We start from the raw sequence: 24,592 nt of genomic DNA on the forward strand, positions 1-24,592 counted from the left end.
ACATTGTCCAGTTGGACTTATAGTCTGCCACACAAGCAAAGCTTGTTTCTAATGTGCTCGTGGTCTCTTCTTAACCTGCCTTTAGCCCTAGCCATTCAATCCACACACCTGAGGACCAATTCATGTCCCTCCCTCCTCTCTCAAGCACCACCCCAGCTACTCTCACCAACTGAACTTGCTCTTCTATTAACACAGCACTTAAATCTGGATCACAACTATTTGGCTCTTGTATATGTTTACCTGATCACTAATTCCTTCTGCTTTCTAAACTAGGTCATAAATGTAAGGGCAGAGGCCATGGTCTGTTTTCCTATACCAATCTTAAAGGCAGAAATCATAGGCCCCACCCGAGACACAAAATTCCGTGTTGATGGGAGTGAACGGGGAAGCATTAACATCACTCTAGGTGATCCTTATAAAAACTGCACTATGAGAAAACCTCTATGTATCCTTCCAGCAGAGATAATCTTGTCAACAAGTATGTATCTTTATTTATTGACTAATAAGGCCTTAATACAGGATCAAACATTTCTTTCATCAATACTACATATAAAAAAAGCCAAAGTTGTTTTTTATGGTTCACAAAAAAGGTAGGAAACACTTTACATTTTTCAGATAAGAGGACAGTCACTGCTAAAACAAGGGTCCACCCTCCAGCATGGCCGCCTTACCTTGGTGCCCCTGGGTGATCAGCTGACTTCAGTAGCTGGCCTCTGGCACATTCTAGCAAGTGTTAGCTGGGGAGTGACTACGGTTGTGCACTTGATGCCAGGATGATTCTGCTTTTAAAATGCAGTTTCTTCCAATGATAGCCCTTGAAATTGCCTTCCCAGCATTCCCTAGTTGAAAAAGTTATTCTCCTTCTATTTCTGCTCCTCTAATATCCAGTTTGCTATTCTGCACTATTTTCAGAAGGAATCCTCCAACTTAAACTCCATAAATAAATGAAAACCAAGCCACGCAGTTGGAAATCAAGTTTTGTTTTTATATGAACAGAAGTAGACCATCTAGAAATATTTCAGTTTATTTAAATTGTTAAGTAGAATATGAAACCGAATTTGTAGCTAGTACCAGAGAATGGACTTAACTGTTTGGTGTTGAATGAGAACGGCTTCTACACAGGATCCCAAGAGACTTACAGAAAAGGGGGCAAAGCCCTATTATTAAGCAAATAAAACTCATGTTTCAAACAGGTTATACAAAAATTGATTTATACTCCATTTCCCTTTTTTTGATATTTAGAAAATGCAGATTTAACAAAAGGTAGCCATATCCTTTCTATGCACAATGCCAATTATAAGTATGCAAACAACAAAACTGTCAGTCTGTTACCCAAAAATCCCAGTGTTTAGCTCTCAAACCTTAAGTCACTGAACTGAGTAAGGATTAAAAGAGGGTTAAAAATAAAAAAAGCTACTGCCACATTCCGGATAAAGGAAAGCAACAAACACATTAAAATTAATCTAACAACAGTAGGTTTAACCTAAAACTTTTTGAGAAGCTTAACATCATGTCATTATTCTTTTTAATGGAAAATTAAGGATTATTTGGCAATGCTGCTTTTACTAGTAGTAAACAATGATAAAGTGAGGCAAAAAAACCTAACAACAACCACCAGTGAGGCATATAAAATCACTTTTAGGGCACTATCTGAAAATTCATGGATGTTCATAGCAGATACGTCCCTATGTTGTTTATGTGAGCCAAGAGGTCATTAAAATGCTACCCACGACACAAAAAGACTTTTCAATGGAAGCTGCTGTCCTAAACTCAGCCTCTGCGAGAAATGAATCATGCTATTCACAATTACTTCAACAAAGGTATCATCTTAGGATGCTAGCAGCATAGCAAACTTAACTTACCCTATCCTAATGATAAGCAATGAAGCAAAATTAGAAAAATGAAGTGAAAAAATGACAGGGTGAGAGAGAGCTACAGTATCTTATCTTCACATGAAAAGCCTTTGTTGTCCTTTTTCCAAATCCATGGTAATACAAGTTTTCCAAAGGGATGTGAAGATAGGACTTAAAATTAATAATATTCTAAAGTACTTCTAAATCTTAAGGTAAAGACAACTTAACACTGAAAGAATGTTCTTCGAAGGCCAAATCTCAATATATTTGGCAAACATGTTAATAAATTTCACTCCTCCTTCCCACCTTTTTGAAACAACCTTGACTGGGCTACCAAACTGCTAGAGGAGTTGCCAAAATGGAGACTATTCAAATTTAGGTTAAGAGATTTATTCTAGGAAAGTGAATAGGCTATACACCTAATTAGAAAGACAAACCACAACACCCTCCAAACACTAGTGCATGCAATTAACTCTTCCATTTCATAAACTCAGTGGAGAGACAGGAAGGGAACAGAGGGAAAGAGAAGAGGAACATGAAGTCGAACAGCAAATGAAGGAATCTGGGACAGAAGCTTTTAGGGGAGAGAGAAAATGAGGGGAGGACACAGTTAACTGACATTTGATAACAGGCAGTTAGAATTTATCTTTCAGTTTACTTAGCAAGTTAAATCAGTGCTTTATGTTAAACTCGACAAACCTGCTAGTTTACCCCTTTCATTTTTAAATAAATCATACCACAGGGTGGTGGGGGAGAAGCAAATAAAGCAGCATGCAGGAAGAGACACAAGGAAAAAGTGGCCAAGGAAAAGAACCGGTGGCAGGAATAGTTTTAATTATAAAGGCCACTTAAAATGAGACTCCACAAACCAAAGCTATCATTTCTGCATTATCCTTTGTCCTCAATTAACTACTTTGAAAATTACAGCCAAGCAGACCACAAACATTATAATGCTTTATGTTTTGATGATATGTCTCCTGCACATGCTTCCACCAAAACAAAAAAAGGAAAAACCAAAGAAGTTCCTTTCCACGTAAGGCACAGGACAAAATCAACCCCATTTACATACACAAGGCGAAAATGAGTGTTTTCCTGGCTTCTGTTTCTTTTGCTATCACATGTCTATAGATTATAGGGACTCAAGCACATTATCCATGACAGAAAATTCCACTGTTGTACAAAATAAAATTGTTAATTCTAACTTTTATTCTTATACAATTTGCAGAATAGAGTTGAAATGATTGCTATAGGTTTTAATGTTGATAAGAACTGGACTATAATACAACTGAAATGCAGTGGTGAGCTGAGCAAGTACATTTAAAAATGAACTCACAGACATGATTTTTCTATACATTTTTTTGTTTGAAGAAAATTATAAAGTCAGCAAGCAGTCACAGATGAAAGAACAAATAAAACAGGTGGACTAGGAGTTAAAAGATGAGGAACAAAAATATCTGTTGAAGAGTTAAAAATGGACAGAGTGGTTTATTTTGCAGCAGGAAGAGAAAACAGGGTGGTGGATGGCAACTGATGGAACAGGAGAGCGTTCAGCAACATTTGCTCTTCCAGCCTGTCACGCCTCCTCCACTGCTGATATCTACGTTTTCACTGTTGGGCTCTTTTACAGGGGTCTGGAACAAACACACAAGGAAAGCAACCCGTGAAAAAACACTGCCATGGATAAATCAAGATTTAACAGCAATATTCTCACAAATGTTAATTTATGTAACAGTGCAATTACAGTCACATGAGATAGGTTTTCTCTCCCATGCAAAGTAAAGAAATGGAAGTTTTGTTTTTGATCTTCATTTTGCCTTTTTCTTCCAAGTTGTGAAATGTCTTGAGGCCTCCTGGCTTTCCTTTGTAGAACTTCTGAAATCTTCTCTGCCCTAACTCTTGTGAAGAGAGGTATATTATCTCCTGGCCTGACCCCTGAGTATTTAGTACTTAAAAAGCATCATCAAGCATATGTATAAAACCAATGTTGGATCATGTCTAACTTCAGAGAAGTGAAACAGCCCTTTTCTGTTTAGTTTTACTTGCCTTTTGAGATTGGAGCTTGTATTTCCATAGCATTGCTTTAAAAAGGCAATTTTAACCATGATACATTAAGTGGAGGGAATAGGGTGGGGCAGAATGCAAAGTTGTATAATTCATGTTAAAAATGGATACAGAAAAAAATCAAAATGAGAGACACCAAAATGTTAATAGTAGTAACCCCTTAGGTGGTGGGTTTATGAATTATTTTATTTTCCTCTTTGTATAATCCTGTATTACCCCAACATCCTAAATATTACTTGTATAATCAGAAGAATATACTATTTTAAGTGGATAGCCTATACTATATGTATGAAAGCAGAATTCATTTTAGGGATAGCATACCTACAGCAAAGTATACAAATCTTAACTGTGCTTGATGGATTTTTAATATATGCTGTGAAACCACCAGATCAAAATATAGAACATATATAATATGCCCCCAGAAGGCTCCCTTGTGTCCCTTTCCAGTCAGTACTACCCTCCTAAAGGTAACCAATACTCTGATTTCTACCACCATAAATTAGTTTTTTCTGTTTTTGACCTTCATATACATGGAACCATATTTCATGTATTCTTTTGTATCTGATTTCTTTTTCCTTTTACTCAGTGTCAGCCTATGCAATTTATCCTGTGTGATTTATCCATGCTGTTGTGTAACAGTGTTCATCATGAATGGAATTTTAAAAGCTAGGATATAAGTGGGAACTTATTTTCTCATGGAAACAATATAAAGTTAAGGTAGTTCAAGGGGAAAGAACTAAAATAATTTCTAAAACTCACATAGCCCAAGAGAGGCCTGCTGAATTCATACAGAGGTGAAATTTCTACTTGCACTTTGAGCTAACCCACCTAATCTCACTGCCTTATGGAATTATTCTTTTCACTGTATGTTAAAGATGCAAGTTTTGCATTAAAAAGGTCTTTGTGAAAAATGCACAGAAGAGAAAGAGGCAGCTCAGCACCTGGCCACAGAAAAAAAAGTTGCATAGGAAGTACTGTTTCTCTGGGACTCCTGGGTGTGGGTCAGTTAAAGATATATGGGTGCTTATAGCCAGGGAGGTCACTACATTTATTCAGTTAGCATATCACTCACAGTCTGTCCTTGCACAATTTAACTTAGACCCTTGAAACAGACTCTCAAAAAAAGGGCCAATAACTAAATAGCAAAAGCGGGCAAAAGAATAAACAAAAAAGTTTACAGAAAAGGAAACACAAAAGTGCTTCGTAAACATATCTTTAAAAATGCTCATATTATTCATAAGAGAGCTGCAAATTATATCTGTGTTTTTCACCTGTCAGGTTGGAAAACATCTGAAAGTCTTATAATTCACTATGTTGGTCAAGAGTTTGAGTAAACAGACATTCTCATATATTGCTGGCAGGAGTATAAAAGGGTACAGCCCTCAGGCAGAAGGTGGCAAGCATGTATCAGAATTATAAATGTACTATATGCTCTTTGGCTACTTCTGGGAATCTGTCCTTCAAATATACTTGCACATGTGTAAAATAATATAAAGATTATTCACTACAACACAATTTATGAGATCATAAGGCTGAAAATCACCTAAATGTCCCTCACTGGGAAACCTGTTTAATTATAATAGACTACTCAAAGGAGTAGCACTCAGTTATTTTAAAAATGTAAATATTTTACTTATATTAAGTGCCAAACAGTGCAGAGCATGTTGCCTTACGTGTTTTTTTTTCTTTAAAAAAAAAAAAGGGGGGGCTTCCCTGGTGGCACAGTGGTTGAGAGTCCGCCTGCCGATGCAGGGGACACGGGTTCGTGCCCCGGTCCGGGAAGATCCCACATGGCGCGGAGCGGCTGGGCCCGTGAGCCATGGCCGCTGAGCCTGCGCGTCCGGAGCCTGTGCTCCGCAATGGGAGAGGCCACAACAGTGAGAGGTCCGCGTACCGCAAAAAAAAAAAAAAAAGGGGGGGGGAAGGATGGGAATAAAATGTATATATATTCATATTTACTCATATATTAGTAACTAAGAAATTAATTATTGGTTGCCCATGGGGGAGGGATGAGGAGTTGGGGGAATATAGTGAGAAACTTCTCTGTATGTTTACTCTTTTTATTTTAAATGTCTGAATCATGGGAATGAATTATCTATTCAAATAATTAAGTTTTAAATGTTTTAAATTGCTTTCATTCTAAAGTTCTTTTTTCTTTTATCAACTCAGGAGAAAAAGCACTGCACAGAAGGTTGCTAGTCAGGAATCACTACTGTATTTTACATCTTTTAAAGCAAGTTTACATTTGATGTTTTAACTCATAACTTTATCACACTGAAAAGTGCATGTATGTGTATGGGGAAAAAACGCTGCCTCACAATTGGGCCTGCCTACCTGGGGAAGACTCTAGACTGAGATCTTTCTTTATTGGTGCATCCATACCTTTTAACCTTTAATATGATAAGGAAGATCTACCTCACTGACACACAAATTATATGCCTATATAGCACTATTTTTTTGAAATGCAAAGATTTGGAAGAAGATCAAGGGATATAATACAGAAAGAAGTCAGAAACAATGGAGAAGACCAAATTTCCAGAAAGAGAAAAAACACAGAGAACACGGGTATTTCAGTAAGTTTTGTGATAATTCCTATAAGTACTGAAATAATTTTTCACTGTAACCCACCAATCTCAGAAATACAAAGTATTATACTTTCCACCAATTAAAGTATTTTTCTATCTGTTATTCCCTTCATTTAATTAAAAATACAAATGTTTTTTCGTAGTCTACCTAGTATTTTTCTGTTCTACTTTAATTTTTGTTTCTTACAGGAATCTTTTAAAATAAAAATATATTTCCTCAAGGAATTCTAATGGGTTTTTACCTATATCCAGCTGTGTAAAAATATTTTTTAAATTGTTTTTATAACTTTAAAAAGAAGCAGGTTAAAATTTCAAAACAAAACTGTACATGAAGTAAAAGTGATTCTGTCCTGTATCCCCTTCCCCTTCCCACCATCACGCTAGAGTACTCACTAGATAGAGTCTGGTATATAACCTTCCAGATCCTTATTTGCTAAGCATAACCAAATGTGTGTGTGTATATGTGTACATGTGTTTTTGGTATCACATATAATTTTTAAAAGATCATTTACCACACATGTTATATCCTAACTTGCTTTTTATTACTCAATATGTCAATACATTATAGATATCAGACATGATATGCAGGATGTCAGCAGATGTGAACAGGCACAACTTTTGTAGTTACGCTAAACAGCAATAAGTGATAACTGTTTTTTCTAGTTTGAACACTATAGTAAACAGATAGCTCTCCCCTCAAAAAAATTAAGTTGCTTGGTTCCTCAGAAATTTCATTAGATTTACACTCGATAATACCATCTCTATTACAGCTTAGATTTATATGTGTGTGTGTGTATGAAATTTGAGGGGCTTTTTGGGGGGGGAAATACTGATATCTCAAGTATAAAAATAGGTTACCAGAAGCAATTAAATTCTCTCCTATACAATGCTTGCTCCTCCCTCAGGATTGTGTCAGATTTTCTCTATTTTACTTGCATTTTAAATACACCATAAGATTGAATAGAGAATTCAGGACTCATAACCTTAATTCATAACTGTGTATTTTATCTAGTCATTTGAGAGGAAAATATGAAAATCAGATTTCCCAATTTTGCTACAAGTTACTTGTACTGGCAAATTTTGGGATTCACGAATTAAACCCAGAAAGTAACCTCGAGGTAAAATTCCCTGAGATCAATTTTCAGCTTTTTTTTTTTTTTTTTTTTTTTACCTTACAAGTTGAAATGATTGGGTAAATGAAATTTGGGGGCAGACTTACTCTATTTATTCAGTATATAGATATACATGCCCCTCACTGGCACATCTGAGAAATGACTATATAGAAGAATAGTGCTTTTGTAGCAATAACTACATCATAGATTCACCTCTTATCTTAAATTTTTTATCTATGGGAATGCAAAGGATATATAAGAGAAATGAAACAGAAGAGCCATAACACCATGGACCAGACAAAAAGTTGGAAAAAGGAGTATGAAATTAGGCTAGAGACTGAGTACTGGAGCTCAGAGTGTCAACTGTTACCACTGACTAGATCCTAGAGATTTCTAGATGGCTGCCTGTTCCTTCCAGTTCCTTTCTTTACTTTGGAGGATTATATATTGGTGATGGGTAAACGTTTAGAAACAATACCACCCAAACCCAATTTCTGTATGTAAATCTAGTACTTTAGAAAACATGAAATGTTCAAATGTGACACCAGGCACCTTAGCAGTAAAAAAAGAAAAAAGAAAAAAGAAATTTACCTTTCGAAGGATATCTTCAGCTAATGTGAGGAACGCCTTTTCGATGTTTATATTTGCTTTTGCACTAGTCTCAAAAAATCTAATACCATGCTCTCTTGCAATCTAAAATAGAAGCAAAATATCATCATAAAATTATCAAGTATAGGTTACCAATTGATGACTTTAGCATCCTAAAGGAAACAGTAGTATTATTCTAAAGGTAGTAATCTCAACTAGGTTATCTAAAATGAACAGATTATTTCAATGGGTCAAGACTCAAATGGTCAAGCTCCTTAGAAAACAAACAAAAATTCACTCAAATGATAAGCTATCATTTCCTATAGCATTTTTAAAAGGATGCAAATAGCTCAAGTGCACTCCACTACCACTAACATAAAAACAATCAAATGCAACACCATCTTCACAAAGAAAGGGCAGCATATTAGTCTCATTCAGAGCTTTTTACCTGTTCTCCTTTTCCTTTAGGTACAACTCTTTTATCATCCATATCACACTTGTTTCCTAGCAACATTCTTTCCACATCTTCATTGGCATGCTAAAATGAAATAAAAATTTAATTTACACACTACCATGAATTATGGCTTAATAAAAATGACTTTATAGGAGGCTGTCTAGTTTCTAGAAACATTCTCAACAAGAGAGGACATATGCAAAAGATCTGAAACTGTAATTTCTTACACATAGTCTAAATCCAAGCTGGATCACGATTTTAGATAATGTGTATTACCCTATAAGAAACCTTAGTTTAAAATTCTATAGAGCCCTTAGTCTCAAAAAGTCACATTGCTAGGGGAGTCCATGCACAAAAATCAGTTAAAAGCAAATGTTGCTCCACTGAAATCCTAATGAAATCTTTTGCACAAATAGGAAAATCCATCTCTAAAATTCATGTGGAATATCAAGGGACCCTGAATAGCCAAAACAATCTTGAAAAGAAGTACAAAGTTGGAAGATTCACACTTACTTCCTGATTTCAAAACTTACTACAAAGCTACAGTAATCAAAACAGTGTGCTCCTGGCATAAGGACAGACATGGACAAAAAGAACAGAATAGAGATACCCGAAATAAACTCTTGTGTACACCATCAAATGATTTTCAACAAGAGTGCCAAGACCATCCAATGGGGGAAAGGACAGTCTTCTCAACAAGTGGTGTTGGGAATACCAGATATCAACATGCAAAAGAATGAAGTTGGACCTTTAACTTACAACACCATACTCAAAATTGGATCAAAGACCTAAATAGAAGACCTAAATCTATTAAACTCTTAGAAAAAAACATAGGGAAAAAGTTTTATCACCTTGGAATTGGCAATGATTTCTCAGATATGACACCAAAAGCATAAGCAACAAAAAAGAAAAAACAGATAAATTGTACGTCATCAAAATTAAAAACTTCTATGTGTCAAAGATCACTATCAGCAGAATGAAAAAGCAACCCATGGGATGGGGAAAATATCTCAAATTGTCTATCTTTGGCCCAATGCACCTTTCCCTGAAATATCCCTGCAGCAACACAATTATGTTCTCTGGACACCAAAAGTAATTTACGAGACTTGGTTTGTCTTAAATTTGAATCCATCATATTATTTCCACCAGCCCCATCCTCATCTGGATACCTTCTACTCATCTTTTCAGGTCTCAGCTTAAACGTCACTGCCTATTTCAAGACTGTTTGGCTATTCTGGGTACCCTGAATTTCCATATGAATTTTAGAATCAGCCTGTCAACTCCCGCCGCTATCCGAAAGAAGCAGCTGGGATTTTGATAGGGATTTCACTAAATCCTCAGAACACTTTGGGCAGTACTGCCATTTTAACAATATGGAATCTTCCAATTCATGGACATAGGATGTCTTTCCAATTATTTAGATATTCTTTAGTTTCTTTTAACAACATTTTATGGTTTTCAAAGCCTTGTGCTTCTTTGGTTAAATTTTTATTTTTTTCTTTTTGATGCTACTATAAATAAAATTATATTCTTAATTTCATTTTTTGATTATTTGCTGCTAATGTATATAAATACAACTGATTTTTGTATACTAATCTTGCTTCCTACAACCGTACTGAACTTGTTTATTAGTTCTAATAGTTTTATTTTTTGGTGGAAGTGTGTGGATTCCTTAGGATTTTCTATATACAAGATCATACCATTTACAAATATAGTTTTACTTTCCAATCTGGGTGCTCTTTTTTTTCTTTGCCTAAATGCCCTGGCTAGAACCTCTAGTACAATGTTAAACAGTAGTGGCCAGAGCAGGCATCCTAATCATGTCCTTGACTGTAGGGGAAAGGATGATGTTGTCTGTGGGATTTTCACAGATGTCTTTTAGATTTTGCCAAATGGGTTTTTTTGCGTGTGTCTGTTGACAAGATCATATGGTTTTCATCTTTTATTAATATGGTGAATTACATTATTTCATATGTTGCATTCCTAGGTAAATTTCTCTTGACCATGATATATATAATCTTTTCTTAAATGTTGCTGGATCAATTCAGCTGTTAAAGTTTAAATTTCTACAACACATTAAAAATTAGACAAAGTCTCTCTCTTATATATCAGAAAAACAGATTTTTTTTTTAATGGCTGGGTTTTACGTATGTTAGTTCTCATGCTGGGAAACTTAAGCCATCCAGCCTACCAAGTTAAATGTATGACCCTGTGGTATAATAAAAAACATATTTTTGGTCTTTGTTCCTATTCCGGGCACAGTGCTCCTAATTTGCTGAGTGATAGGAGTGTCTTTTGTTATTCATAACAAGCCTCTTTCTGTTTACCTAAATTTATGCTAATAGAGGACTCTCAGCAGGGCCTCTACAGAGTTTCACAATGGAGGCTGGTCACCAGAGGAACCAAACACTAAGGGTTCAGACTTTTAACCCCCACCCGCCACGAGGTGAAGGGGGCTAGAGATTAGGGTCAATCACCAGAGGTCAGTGATTTAACTATCATGACTACGTAACGAGGCCCCCATTAAAACCTGGAAACAATGAAGTTAGGGTATCTTCTGTGTTGGTGAACACATCAAGGTGCCAAGAGGGTTACATGTCCAGAGACAGCCTAGAAGCTCTGCATTCTCCAACCCCCATACACTGTCTATGCATTTCTTCCATTTAGCAGTTCCAGAGTTGTGTCCTTTATAATACAATTGTAAGTATAGCTCTTTCCTGAGTTCCATGAGTCATTTTAGCAAATTACCGAACCACAAAATGGGTCATGGGAACCTCCAAATTTGTAGCCAAGTCACACAGAAGTGCAGGTAGCCTAGGGGACCCAGAACTTGCATTTGAAGGAAGAGCAGTCTTGTGGGACTGAGTCCTTAAACCTGTGGAGTCTGACACTAAGACTGAGTAATTAGTGTCAGAACAGGATTGAATTGTAGGACATCCAGTTGATGTCACAGAATTGGAAAATCGGTTGCTGCTGGAACACTGCACAGTATCTCTATATAAATTGCTCTTATTACACATGCTACTTGGCCAGACAATAAAATAAAGGCTAAGGAAATTTTAAAATGGAGGCTTTGTTTTTGGTTTCAAAATCTGCCTCATTAACAGATTATTAAATACTAACAGACTTCTTGTAGCAATGGAAAAGTTAGTAATAAGCCCTTAGGATTGTTACCATTGAAGATATAATTACCTTGGGTCTAATACTGGCTTAAGACTTGGTCTTTGTGTTTCCAGCCAAAAGTTGCTTTAAAGAGGTTTTTTATTTTTGGCCGTGCCACACAGCTTGCGGGATCTTAGCTCCCCGACCAGGGATCAAACCCGGGCCCCTTGCAGTAGAAGTGCAGAGTCCTAACCACTGGACTGCCAGGGAATTCCCAAGAGTTAGTCTTAATGAAATTCAAAGCATAGAAGGTAGAAATAAGACATGAAAAATAATTCCAACAAGGAGCTACCTATGCTGCAGCACAGAAACAGGCAAGCTTTGACACATTACCTTATAAAAACTGACATCTTCACGTGCAATGATATGGCACTATTTTCTTGGTTAGCATTTTACTGTATTAGTACTCTGTATCTTTCAAAATGTCTAGAAGTGATACGGTATTTCCATAACTTAAAAATACGTTTTTATTTATTTATTTTTGGCATGCCACATGGCTTGTGGGATCTTAGTTCCCTGACCAGGGATTGAACCCGGGCCACAGCAGTGAAAGTGCCAAGTCCTAACCCATGGACTGCCAGGGAATTCCCAAAAATACGTTTTTAAAATTACTATTGAAAATGTAATTCATTCATTCAATAAAAATTCCCCAAGAAAGAATTCATTTAGACAGGTGTGTAAAACCACTGGTAGCTTCTAGTTGGGGCCATCTTACAAGATGACCGTATAGAGTTTCTGGGTAATCTGGTAATTGCCTTGGATGGGGTTCAAAACAGATCTGCCCAAAATTTTAAGAAAAAGGTAGGCAAAAAATAACATTACCCTGTAAACAAGTAGAAATATTCAACAGTAATGATAGCAAACACTATAAGATCAACTGGAATATTTATTCTTCTTAACCAAGGACACAAATGTGTGTTTATGTAGGGTTTACGCAATTTCTAGGTCTTACCTCATCTATGTTTCTAAGCCATTTGCTGATGTTTTCAAAACTTTTACCATTGGTGATGTCATATACTAGCATGATACCCATTGCTCCTCTGTAGTAGGAGGTTGTGATGGTGTGAAATCGCTCCTGGCCTGCCGTATCCCTGAAATAAACAACCAATAATTTGCACTGAGCATTTGATATTACTAAGTTCTAGATAAAGGGCAAAACAGTAGAATAGTTTGGTAAAATAGAGATTAAAATCCACTATATGACACAAAACAAAATAGAACCACCACTCATTTAATTCTTAAATAGTATACAATTAAGGTTATTTGTAAACATATATATGTGCAAATACTTTTTAGTCTAAGGAAATTAACAACCTACCAATACTGGATGAAAATCTGAAAGGGAGAACAGTACAAAGTGACATAAAATTCTTTTTAAAGTTATTTAAAGACGAATACCAGCAAGTGTGATAAAAACTCTTGGAATTCCATTTATTTAGTGATCTAGCTCCACAATGTAATACAAAAGCTTGTGGAATTTTGAGAACATTAAAGGACTACACCACAGTATAGCCACATTTATCTTTAGAATCATTTACAAAAAGTTGTAAAGATAACCTCATTTATAAATAACAGGACAGAAATACGTAAATAGTAGTATTTTTCAATGCTTTCAAGCTAAAGATATTTTGCTCCTGTAATTTTTCCCTCATTTGCATCACCAATTCCTTTTTATGGATCATTATAATTAGCATATGTACATGTTTAAGTCTCCCCCCCCTTTCTTAAAAAATTTATTTATTTTTGGCTGCGTTGGGTCTTTGTTGCTGTGCGCGGGCTTTCTCCAGTTGCGGCGAGCGGGGACTACTCTTTGTTGTGGTGTGCGGGCTTCTCATTGCGGTGGCTTCTCGTTGTAGAGCACGGGCTCTAGGCGTGTGGGCTTCAGTAGTTGTGGCACGCGGGCTCAGTAGTTGTGGCTTGCAGGCTCTAGAACACAGGCTCAGTAATTGTGGCGCACGGGCCCAGCTGCTCCGCAGCATGCGGGATCTTCCCGGACCAGAGCTCGAACCCGAGTCCCCTGCATTGGCAGGCAGATTCTTAACCACTGCGCCACCAGGGAAGTCCCTCCCCTATCTTTTCTAAAAAAAGCAAAATTCAAACAAACAAAAAACCCCACTCTCAACCCCACATCCCTCCAACTAACACTGCATTTCTCTGTTCCCCTTCCCATCAAACTTCTTTTTAAAACTTTTGTTTTAAAATAACTACAGCCTCACAGGAAGTTTCGAAAACAGTACAAAGAAGTCCTGTGTACCCTTTACCCAGTTTTTCCCAATGGTAACATCTTACATCATAGTACAAAAAGAAATTGACACTGGTACAATCTACAGACATTATTAGAGTACTGTTCTCTGCAATTTTATCACATGTATAGAGTTGTGTAGTCACTGCCATAAAGAAGGCAGAAAACTGTTGTATCACTCACTCCTCTCTCTACCTCCTATATAGTCCCTACACTCTGGCTAATAATCTGTTTTCCATTTCTCTACTTTTGCCATTTCCAGAATGTTATATAAATGGAATCATGCATAATGCAACCTTTTGAAACGGTTGTTTTCACTTTTTCCAGCATAATGCCCTTGAGATCTACCCAAGTTGTTGAATGTAATACTAGTGTGTTTCATTTTATTGCTGGGTAGTATTCCACTGAATGGACTCATCACAATTTGTTTAATCACTCACCTGTGTAAGGATATTTGGGTCGTTTTTAGTTTTTGGCTATTACAAATAAAGTTGCTATGAACATTCGTGTACAAGTTTCTGTGTGTACATAAGTGTTCATTTCTCTGGGATGAACACCCAGGAATGTTACTGCTGCGTCAGATGGTAAGTATATGTTTAACTTTATAAGAAATTGCCAGTAGTAGCTACTAGAGTAGCTATACTACTTTAATACATTCCCACTAGCAATGTATGAGAGACCCAGTTTCTTTGCATCCTCATCAGCATTTGGTGTTCTCACTATATTTTATTTTAGTTGTACTAATAGGGCATGCAGTGATATCTCATCATCATTTTAATTTGTATTTCTCTACGGCTAATGATGTTATACCCTTTTTCATGTAGTTATCTGCAATCCATATATCCTCTCTGGTGAAATGTCTATTCGTGTCTTTTGCCTATTTTCTTTCTTTTTTTTTTTTAGCTGCACAGTGCAGCATGCAGGATCTTAGTTCCCCAACCAGGGATCAAACCCGTGTCCCCTGCAGTGGAAGCACAGAGTCCTAACCAGTGGACCACCAGGGAATTCCCTCTTTTGTCTATTTTCTAATTGGATGGTTCCCCCCACCCCTTTTTTTTAAACTATTGAATGTTGAGAGTTCTTTTTACATGTAAGTCCTTTGTCAGGTTATGTGGTTTGGGAATATTTTCCCAAAGAGTCCGCCTGCCGATGCAGGGGACACGGGTTCGCACCCCGGTCCGGGAAGATCCCACATGCTGCGGAGCAGCTGGGCCCGTGAGCCATGGCCGCTGAGCCTGCACGTCCGGAGCCTGTGCTCCGCAACGGGAGAGGCCACAACACTGAGAGGCCCGCGTACCACAAAAAAAAAAAAAAAAAAAGGTATACAGGTTTGGAAGGAAGACATAAAACTGTCTTTGTTCACAGATGACATGATCATCTATGTGGAAAATCTGAAAGAACTGGCCAAAAAAAAAAGTAGAAACAACCTAAATGCTCATCAACTAATGAATGGGTAAATAAAATGTAGTATATCCATACAATGGAATATAATTCAGCCATACAAAGGAACGAAATACTGATATATGCTACAACATGGGTGAACCCTGATAACATTATGTTCAGTGAAAGAAATCAGACACAAAAGATCACATATTGTAATATAATTCCACTTATATGAAATATCCAGAACAGGAAAATCTACAGAGACAGAAAGTAGGTTAGTGGTTACCCTGGATGAAGGGTTTGGGCAGGATGGAAAAAGGCTGCTAAAGGGTATGGGTTTCTTTCCAGAAGTATAAAAATGTTCTAAAATTGTGATCATGGTGAATATACCTTGCAAATATACTAAAAAACTATTTAATTGTATACTTTAAATGGGTGAATTATAAGGTATGTGAATTATGTCTCAATAAAGCCACTACAAAACAAGTAAACAAACGGAAAACATGACTAAGCTTAAAAAAACAAACTAAAAATTCCAATGGCGATTCATTATAACCAGAACCAATCCCAAAATCCTTACCCTGAAGTTTACAAAGTATTACAGGATTTGTACTTTTCACCAGCACCACCCCCCCAAATTCTGAGGCACTCTTTTCCCTGACAGCTAGAACCACATTTTTTCATGTCTCCAAATTCACAAGCTTGGTCTCACCAGAGAGCTTCTGTACTAGCTGTGCCCACAGTCCTGTACATGGGTGGCACCTCATCTTTGCATTTTAACCATCACCTTATCAGAAGCCTTCTCTGCCCATCCAATTTAAATAGTCATCCAGTCTCTCTCTATTCCATCTCCTTGCTTTACCTCTCTGCAAAGCACTTATTATAGATTTATTTACTGTCTCCCATGTCCTCTAAAATGTAGGTTCCATCAGAGATTTGTTTGTCTTGTTCACTGCAAAATCCAGAGTATCTACATGGTGAATAAACACTCAAATGTTTGTTAATGAGTCAGTATTTCAGAATCTTACCTAGCAGTCCTTTATTATATTTTAGAATCAAGGCATTCCAATTTAGTTACATGACCCTTAAAAACGTACATTTTTTACAATAGTGCTTATATGTCTAAAAATATGAGTAGCAAGGAACGTAAAAGAACTACCAGGGCTTCCCTAGTGGTGCGTGGTTGAGAGTCCGCCTGCCGATGCAGGGGACACGGGTTCGTGCCCCAGTCTGGGAAGATCCCACATGCCGCGGAGCGGCTGGGCCCGTGAGCCATGGTCACTGAGCCTGCGCATCCGGAGCCTGTGCTCCGCAACGTGAGAGGCCCGAGTACCGCAAAAAAAAAGAACTACCAATACGTTAATATTCCTTACATTTAATCACAGTGTGCATTATATGTTCATATATCTGACACCTATCCATTTATCCATCAATTCAAATATATACTGAGGGTCTACCATGTGCTAGGCATTATGCAAGAACACACACAGAACATGGGTCTGGAGTCAGATCCAACTTTATTGTCAGGTTCCAATCCTTCCAGCTGAGTGACCTTGAAGGTATTTAACCTCCCTGGATCTTTGGGGTTTTTTTTTTTACAAACAAAGTAGTAGGGATAACTAAAGTAAAATTTTATAATTAATTTGTATTTATTATAGATAACCCCAAAGAATCTATAGTATAAAAATATGCAAACATGTAATAATATCATTATATGTGACCCAAAATTTAATTGTGCTTTTAAAATGTCCTAAGTCAAAACCATCTCTACAGAGATGCTCTACGTCTATGGTATTCAGAGCTCTCTCAAGTTAATAGTTGTGTGTGTTTAAGCTATAATCAAAATTGTTTCACAAGCAAAACCCTGGCTTTGCCTGAAGCCTATTTCTGTATGAAAGTAATATAATATGTTTTTTTATTTAGCCAAGTTAAAGATTTGGCTGGACTTTTCAATTTTCTTAAGAGAATCTCAGCCCTGTCATACAAATTTCTGGAGTTACACTTCTTCAGAGGGTGAAAAGTGTCAAGAAGACAAAAAGTAAAGAGACTAGGGGCTGATGCTGGGGATGGTGCAAACAAGTGAAATTTTAAACAGAGTAGAGGAAGTGAAGGGAATAAGGAAGTGAGCCATACAAATATGTGGGAGCAACGGTATTCCAAGAAGGGGAAAGAACAAGTGCAAAGGTCCTGAGGCATGGTTGAGGAATAGAAAGGAGATCAATGTGACTGGAATGGAAGGAGTGAAGCCAGACTAGCAGGAGATCAGAGAGGTGGTGGGGCGGGAGTGCAGATCATGTAGGATCTTATAGGCCTCGGCAAGCATCGCAGCTTTTCCTCTGAGTGAGATGGGAAGTCTATTGGAGGGTTTTACGAAAAGAAATAACTTAATCTGGGTTTAAAAAAAAACTGTTCTGTCTACTGTGTTAAAAATGGGTGTGTGTGCAAAAGCAGAGTTAGGAGGTAATGTAATACCTATCCAAAAAAATGACATTTAAGAAAAACCATCTAATAGACTTGCTATCAATTCTATGTTGCATCCTTAAATTAGGTTAGACTACTAAAAGGCCATACACACAGACACGCACATGTATGCATTTGTATTTATGTATTTATATACCTTCTTAGACACAATCTTATCTCCATTATCTCAATATTATGTCAACAAATTAGAATCATTACAAATAGCTTTATGAAAACTTATTGTGTATTAGTTATGACCTGTTCTTTCCTGCTTTCTTTACATTATTTCTGAAAAGAATAACTTACTTTTTTTGTTGGTAGCCCTCCCTCCCTGCCCTTTTTGTGTTGGACGCCAAGAAGTTTATAGGTAAACTTTACAAATTAAGCATAGCAAATGAGTTGTCCTTTAGAGACAGTATATTTACATTTTTCTCAATTCCAAATTCTTATTTTATCTTTTATTAATCTATTTAGTTACAAGTTGCCTTAAAACAGATGTAATTATAAATGTTTTCATGAAAAAACAATAAAAATTTGTCCTATCACAGTAGAAATAGTTTAGTTCTTTTGTAAATTGCAAAAAGAAGTATAAATTAACTAATAATTCTATCCCACTAGGGAGGGGTTAAAGTTTCCTACCTAAAATCCAGGCTAAAAATGTACTTATCCAGGGCTTCCCTGGTGGCGCGGTGGTTGAGAGTCCGCCTGCCGATGCAGAGGACATGGGTTCGTGCCCTGGTCCGGGAAGATCCCACATGCCGCGGAGCGGCTGGGCCCGTGAGCCATGGCCACTGAGCCTGCGTGTCCGGAGCCTGTGCTCCGCAACGGGAGAGGCCACAACAGTGAGAGGCCCGCAAAAAAAAAAAAAAAAAAAAAAAAGAAGTACTTATCCAAGACAAAGAACATACAGGACTGGGCTTCCAGTAGTGTCTAACAGCTGTAATGTAGGAGGGAGAGAAAACTTGCATTTCGATTTTTATCATAAGTAATAACAATTTAGGGAAAAAATCTTCCACAGCATTCTGCTATGAATACCACCCCCAACACTGTCTAACATTCTTGGAACACTGTTACACCCAGGTATCCATATGGCTCACGTCCCCATTCATTCACAACTAGCAAATTATATACACACTTCAGTGTCAAATCTATGACTACATTCTCCACCAAGAAAAAACACACTGCAAAGAAACTACTTAGCTAAATCTAAATCAATGGCACCTGGAGAGGAAATTTTATTTTTATATTATTATGCTGCTTAGTTATGAAATACTGATAAAAAGATATTGAAATATTAATGGCCCTTCTGAAAAAGTAATCATGATTTCAGAACAAAATAAGAGTTTTTGTTTTCACTGATGGCATACTACTCCATCTGTTCTTTGATTTTTGTCTCCTCCATCTCCCAAAACTTCTTACAACCCCTCTTCCTTCTTTTTATATGCTCTCCTTGCTAAGTCTTTTAAAATTATCCTTTTCTTGGATCCTCCTATAATACCAATCCCTACCAATTGTTAATGCAACAATCTATTTCAAAGCAGAAAGGGAGTCCCTGCCTCACCATCTCTAGGCTAATTGGTGACCCTCCGCCCAGGGCTAGAAATAGCCACAGCTGCTAATTCATGGTCAAATTATTTTTAGGTTTGCATAAAACCTAAAACACATACACCCAGGTCTAAAGACAGCAGGTTGACTCCAATCAGCAAAAGCAGGTGTTTATTGTCTGAAGAGCAATTAAACACTGTATATATTCACATTACCTTTTCATGTCCCATATTACAGGTTTTTGAGCCTGTTTTCAAAACCACTTGGTTTTCCTCTCCTATTAAAAATTTTTTCTTCTCAGCCTATGTAGTATAATCAGATTTCTGAAATTATGAATCAATGGCAATAGAATTTTCCTTACATAAAATGACAGATGCACAGCTAAGAGAATGTTGTAAAATCCTATTTTTTCCCACTGACATATAATGAAAGGAGTGATATATTCCTAGTAACTAAAAGAGCTTATTTCCTTAACTGTTAGTCCCACACACAGGGTCAAAGAAGCCGTGTGCTCTGGCTGCTATTATGACAGCTATTTTTAGGCTGGACACTGACAGCACCAGAACAGGCCAGAGACAACATCAAGCTCCTCGGCAAGGCAGAGACCCCAAATTTCGTAACTTTGTGCTTTTGGTAACATAATGAAGTTATTTACTTTATAAATTAGGATGTTAAATTTCTCACATTGGGTTTTATCTTAACAAGGCCTGGATTTCCTCACAGATATGCAACTTCTCTACACCCAAAATACTGTGAGTTTAATTTATGCTCGTCTTCATCGCCCAAAACGGGTCAAAAGTCAAAAGCCTGATACCTACCCTTGCAGAGCTTACATTACAGTGGGGACAGGAACAAACAAGTAAATAAATACGTAATTCCAAATTGTGATAAACCTTAACAAGGTAAACAGGGTAGAGTGATGAAGAATGACGTAAAGGGGAGGGAGGAAGCAATCTTGATAATCAAGGAGGTCTTCTCTATAGAGGTGATGTTTAAGGTAAGTGAGAAGTGAAGTATGAACAGAAACCAATCAAACAAAGTCATTCAGTCAACAAATATTTATTCAGCATCTGTATCTGCCAGGGTCTGTTGTAGGGGATGGTTACATAACCACAAATCAGACAGATGGCATCCCCACCCTCAAAAAGCTGACATTCTAGTGAGGGGAACAACAATGAACACATTTTTTAAATATGGTAAACTTAGATACTAAAAAAATACTATGACAAACATAAACTAAGATAAACATGATAGTGCCTAAAGGACTGGGGTGGCTTTAGTTTGTCATCATGCAGGGCCTCTCTCAGAGGCTAACAAGGAACTGAGATTGAATGAGAGAAGGCAGCAACACAAAGATCTGATAAAAAGCATTCCAAGCAGAAGGAACAGGTGAATAACAAGGGCCCACAGATGGGAATATGCTTGGCATGTTCAGGAGAGGAAAAAATGACCACAGTGGCTGGAGCAAAGCTGGTAAGAGATGAGGTCAGAAGGGGCAGTAGCCAGAAACTGGAGTTTTCAAATTCATTTCTGTTGAAATGGGAAGCCTCTGGAATGGAGTGGTACTTCAGAATGCTTAGTCTAGCTACACTTGGGTGGGTTAAGGGGGATCTACAGGGTATGTACAAAGGTCCTAAACTGGAGAAGAGCTTGCCATGTTCATGGAATTGAAAGGAGATCAGCTGTGGGGAGAGACTATATATACAGGGAGCATAAAAGGAGGTCAGAACAGCGGGCAGGGGACCACTCTGTAAACTGTGGAAAGGAGTTTGGATTTGGAATTTCGGCTTTCATTCGAAATGCAAAGGAAAGTCAAAATGGTTATAAATAGGGGAAGGAATGACAACCATGATCATATTTATATTTGAAAAAGGTTACTAAGGCTGTTACCTGGGAAAAGTACTGGAAGAAGGCAAAGGGGAAGTAAGGACCTGTTAGAATATTAAAAGCCTACTGCAATGGTCCAAAGAATAGGTAATGGTGGCTTGAACTAGGGGGTAACAACGGAGACATCAGATTGTATTTGGATTCTAGACATATTTTAGAGACAGAATCAACAAGACTTGCTAAATTGGATGTTGGGGTTAAGGGAATGGGAAAACTCAAAGACGGCTCCCGTGTATCCGGCACTTTATGTCGGTAAATGTTTAATTTCTCTACAATATGATACTAACTGGTTTCTGGTAACTGTGCTGACGTTAAAATCTGCTGCTGGTACAAGATACAAATGTTGACAGTGGCAAACATTTCTGACCCCCCCGCCAAAAAAACCCCCCAAAAATAACAAAAAAGAAAAAAACCGAAAGAAAAGGCAGACTTAAAGTAACTCACTATGACTGTTTTCCTGGCAGGACCCACTACTCTACGGAAAATGTAGATAGCAAAAGACACTTCGGTAGAAATTTTCTAGAGATCTGGGATTTTAAAAACCATAGCTAGCTGCTTCTCTATCAGCCAAACAAGCTAATTTCAGGCCCACATACATGTGCCTTGGACAGGTGAGACCCTTATGCAACAGTTAAACTAAAAGATTCCTAGAAAGAAATGAGTGAAGACCATTCGAGTAAGAAAAATAAGACAAAGCTTTAGCACAGACTAAAGAAAGTTTCCAAAATTAATATTCAATCACAGAACAATTTTTCATGCTGAAACAAGAACCTGAATATATTCATTCAAACTAAAGAGAGATAAAAATCACTGTGCTTTTTAGTAGCAACTGGAAGCAAAGTACTGAAGTTGAGAATAGCATTTTGAATTTTGGTATCATCATAAGTTAATAGTAATGGGGTTTTTCCTCCTAAAAGCTTTCTTGAATCACTGCAGCATATCCCAGCAGATCTCTTAACCTGGAGCTACATGACTTTTTTTCTCCCTGGAATATTAACATGCATATCAACTCAAGCAAAGAAAACAAAATCAGCTGGCCTAATGCTAACCTCTTGAAAACTATTAATCACAAATTTTAACCAGTCACTCATTCCTAATCTTTACAAGAAAATGGATATTTAAAATTAAAAGCAGGGCTTCCCTGGTGGCGCAGTGGCTAAGAATCTGCCTGCCAGTGCGGGGAACGCGGGTTCGAGCACTGGTCCGGGAAGATCCCACATACCGCGGAGCAACTAAGCCCGTGCACCACAATTACTGAACCTGCGCTCTAGAGCCCGCGAGCCACAGCTACTGAGCCTGCATGCCTAGAGCCCATGCTCCACAACAAGAGAAGCCACCGCAGTGAGAAGCTCGCACACCAGAAAAAAGAGCAGCCCCCGCTCGCCACAACTAGAGAAAGCCCGCGTGCAGCAACGAAGACCCAATGTAGCCAAAAATAAATAAATAAAAATTAATTTAAAAAAAAAAGCAGTCAATTGTATACATGAAAACCTAAACTACATCAAATTTTCCTTCTAAAGTGTTATAAACTCTAAATTATAAATGTTGCCATTTCTCTGCTATACTTGATTTTATAGGTACACTAGAAATCTTTTCTAGATTAATCTTGAAGGCTACACTGGAGGACTTCTTATTTCAAAAGAGCACCTTCTGAGGAAGGCTCTCTTTTTAAAAACAAGCATTACGTGTTACTCTTTACTTCTGAAAGCTACAGAAACTAAAATGGTAAGAGGAGGGAAAAATGTTTAAAGCCACAGGTCAAGAAACAGAAGGGAGAGTCTGTGGAGGACAGAGTGTAGGAGGAGGAACAGGACATATTCAGTAGGGCAAAGGTTTTATATACTGTATAAAGAAAAATATGTCTTAAAAATATTGTTTTGTATGCTCCTGTTTCTGTTATATACACACACATATACATGTATATTGAGTCACAGAGTCACAATGTAAAATGTATCTTACCTACTGTCAAAAAAGTTTGAGAATTATTGGCTTAAATAATAATTGTATCCCCTATACAGAGGGGATACAGTTAAGAAGAGAGCCAATCAGTCTGGCAAGGCCTAGGAGGGCGCTTGAAACACAAATGTTATGTAGGGACAAGGTCGGAATAAGACGTGAGGGGCTGGTTGAAATTCAGAATAAGTAATTGACATCCTTTCCCTTGAGATCACTTTAATTATAATGAAATAGAATATGAGGCATTTTTCATTTGCTGGGTTATTTCCCAGTTAAAGAAAAGAAAAAATCAATGATCATCAAGTGGGTTGTGCTTCAAAGAGAATCATTAAATTAAGGAAATGCTTTAAAATGTCTAGATTTTATTTAAATTTGTATTAAATTTTAAAGATGTTATAAAGATTGTACTTCTAATTACATGGTCAGGTAATGAAGACATTCTGGTTAGACATACTGGACTTCTAATTATACCTAACTTTTTGAAACTGTCTTTTGGATTCTGGGACATTGTTCTCTCCTAATTCTCCTTTCTAACTCTCCAACTATGGGTTTGCAACTTCCTTTGCTAACTTGTTCCTCTGCTCAAAAATGTTACCATTCTTAGGGTTCTAGCCTCAACATGGGAGATCCCCAAATAATAATACCTACGATTTCTTGAACATTAATTATGCACTGGAGACTGCTCTAAGTGCCTTACATGTATCACTAATCCTCATAACCACTCTACGATATGTCCAATTACAGTAAAACCAAAGATTAACATGAATTCATATTTAACACAACTGTTGACTGGCAATGAAGAAAGAAAAACGATAGTTACTGAAAAGAGCAGCAAAATCAATTGACAAGCTACTATTTATAGGAGGCAGTATAGCAATTAAGAATGTCACTCTCAACCCTACATTCTGAGCATGTAATGCATCCCAGCTCTGCTATTTACGTGCTGTATGACCTTGGTTAAATTATTTCAAAATGCCTCCATTTCATTATCTATAAAATAGGAATAACCCAAGAGAAAAGAAAGCATTTGCCTATACAAAGATCTGTAGCAGCTTTACGGTGAATAAACAAGTTGTGATTTATCTTAACAATGGAAAACTACTTAGCAATAAAAAGTAATGAACTTATTGATACACATAAAATCATTGATAGTTTTCAAAATAACTACGCTGAGTAAAGAAGCCAGACCCCTCCCCTCAAAAAAGACAAAGAAAAATAACACATTACATGACTGCATTTGTATACAGTACTAGAAAATGGAAACAGGTCTATAGTGACAGAAAGCAGAAAGGTGGTTGCCTGGG

General features: G+C 37.2%; 1 protein-coding gene across 4 annotated transcripts in view; it reads right to left on the minus strand.

Annotated features, from left to right (window-relative positions):
• Positions 1 to 964: 964 nt before the first annotated feature.
• The window catches only part of RAB10 (RAB10, member RAS oncogene family), a 75,462-nt gene continuing 51,834 nt past the window's right edge, over positions 965 to 24,592 (minus strand). For all 4 annotated transcript variants that reach the window (XM_060169767.1, XM_060169770.1, XM_060169769.1 and 1 more), the window contains 4 exons: positions 12,768 to 12,906; positions 8,648 to 8,737; positions 8,203 to 8,304; positions 965 to 3,484 (listed from right to left, as the gene is read on the minus strand). In XM_060169767.1, the coding sequence (XP_060025750.1) occupies positions 3,401 to 3,484; positions 8,203 to 8,304; positions 8,648 to 8,737; positions 12,768 to 12,906 (415 nt within the window). In that variant the 3' untranslated portion in view covers positions 965 to 3,400. The remainder of the gene's footprint in view (positions 3,485 to 8,202; positions 8,305 to 8,647; positions 8,738 to 12,767; positions 12,907 to 24,592) is intronic.

The sequence above is a fragment of the Lagenorhynchus albirostris genome, chromosome 13 (assembly GCF_949774975.1).
Source record: "Lagenorhynchus albirostris chromosome 13, mLagAlb1.1, whole genome shotgun sequence".
In the NCBI taxonomy this organism is placed as follows: Eukaryota; Metazoa; Chordata; class Mammalia; order Artiodactyla; family Delphinidae; genus Lagenorhynchus; species Lagenorhynchus albirostris.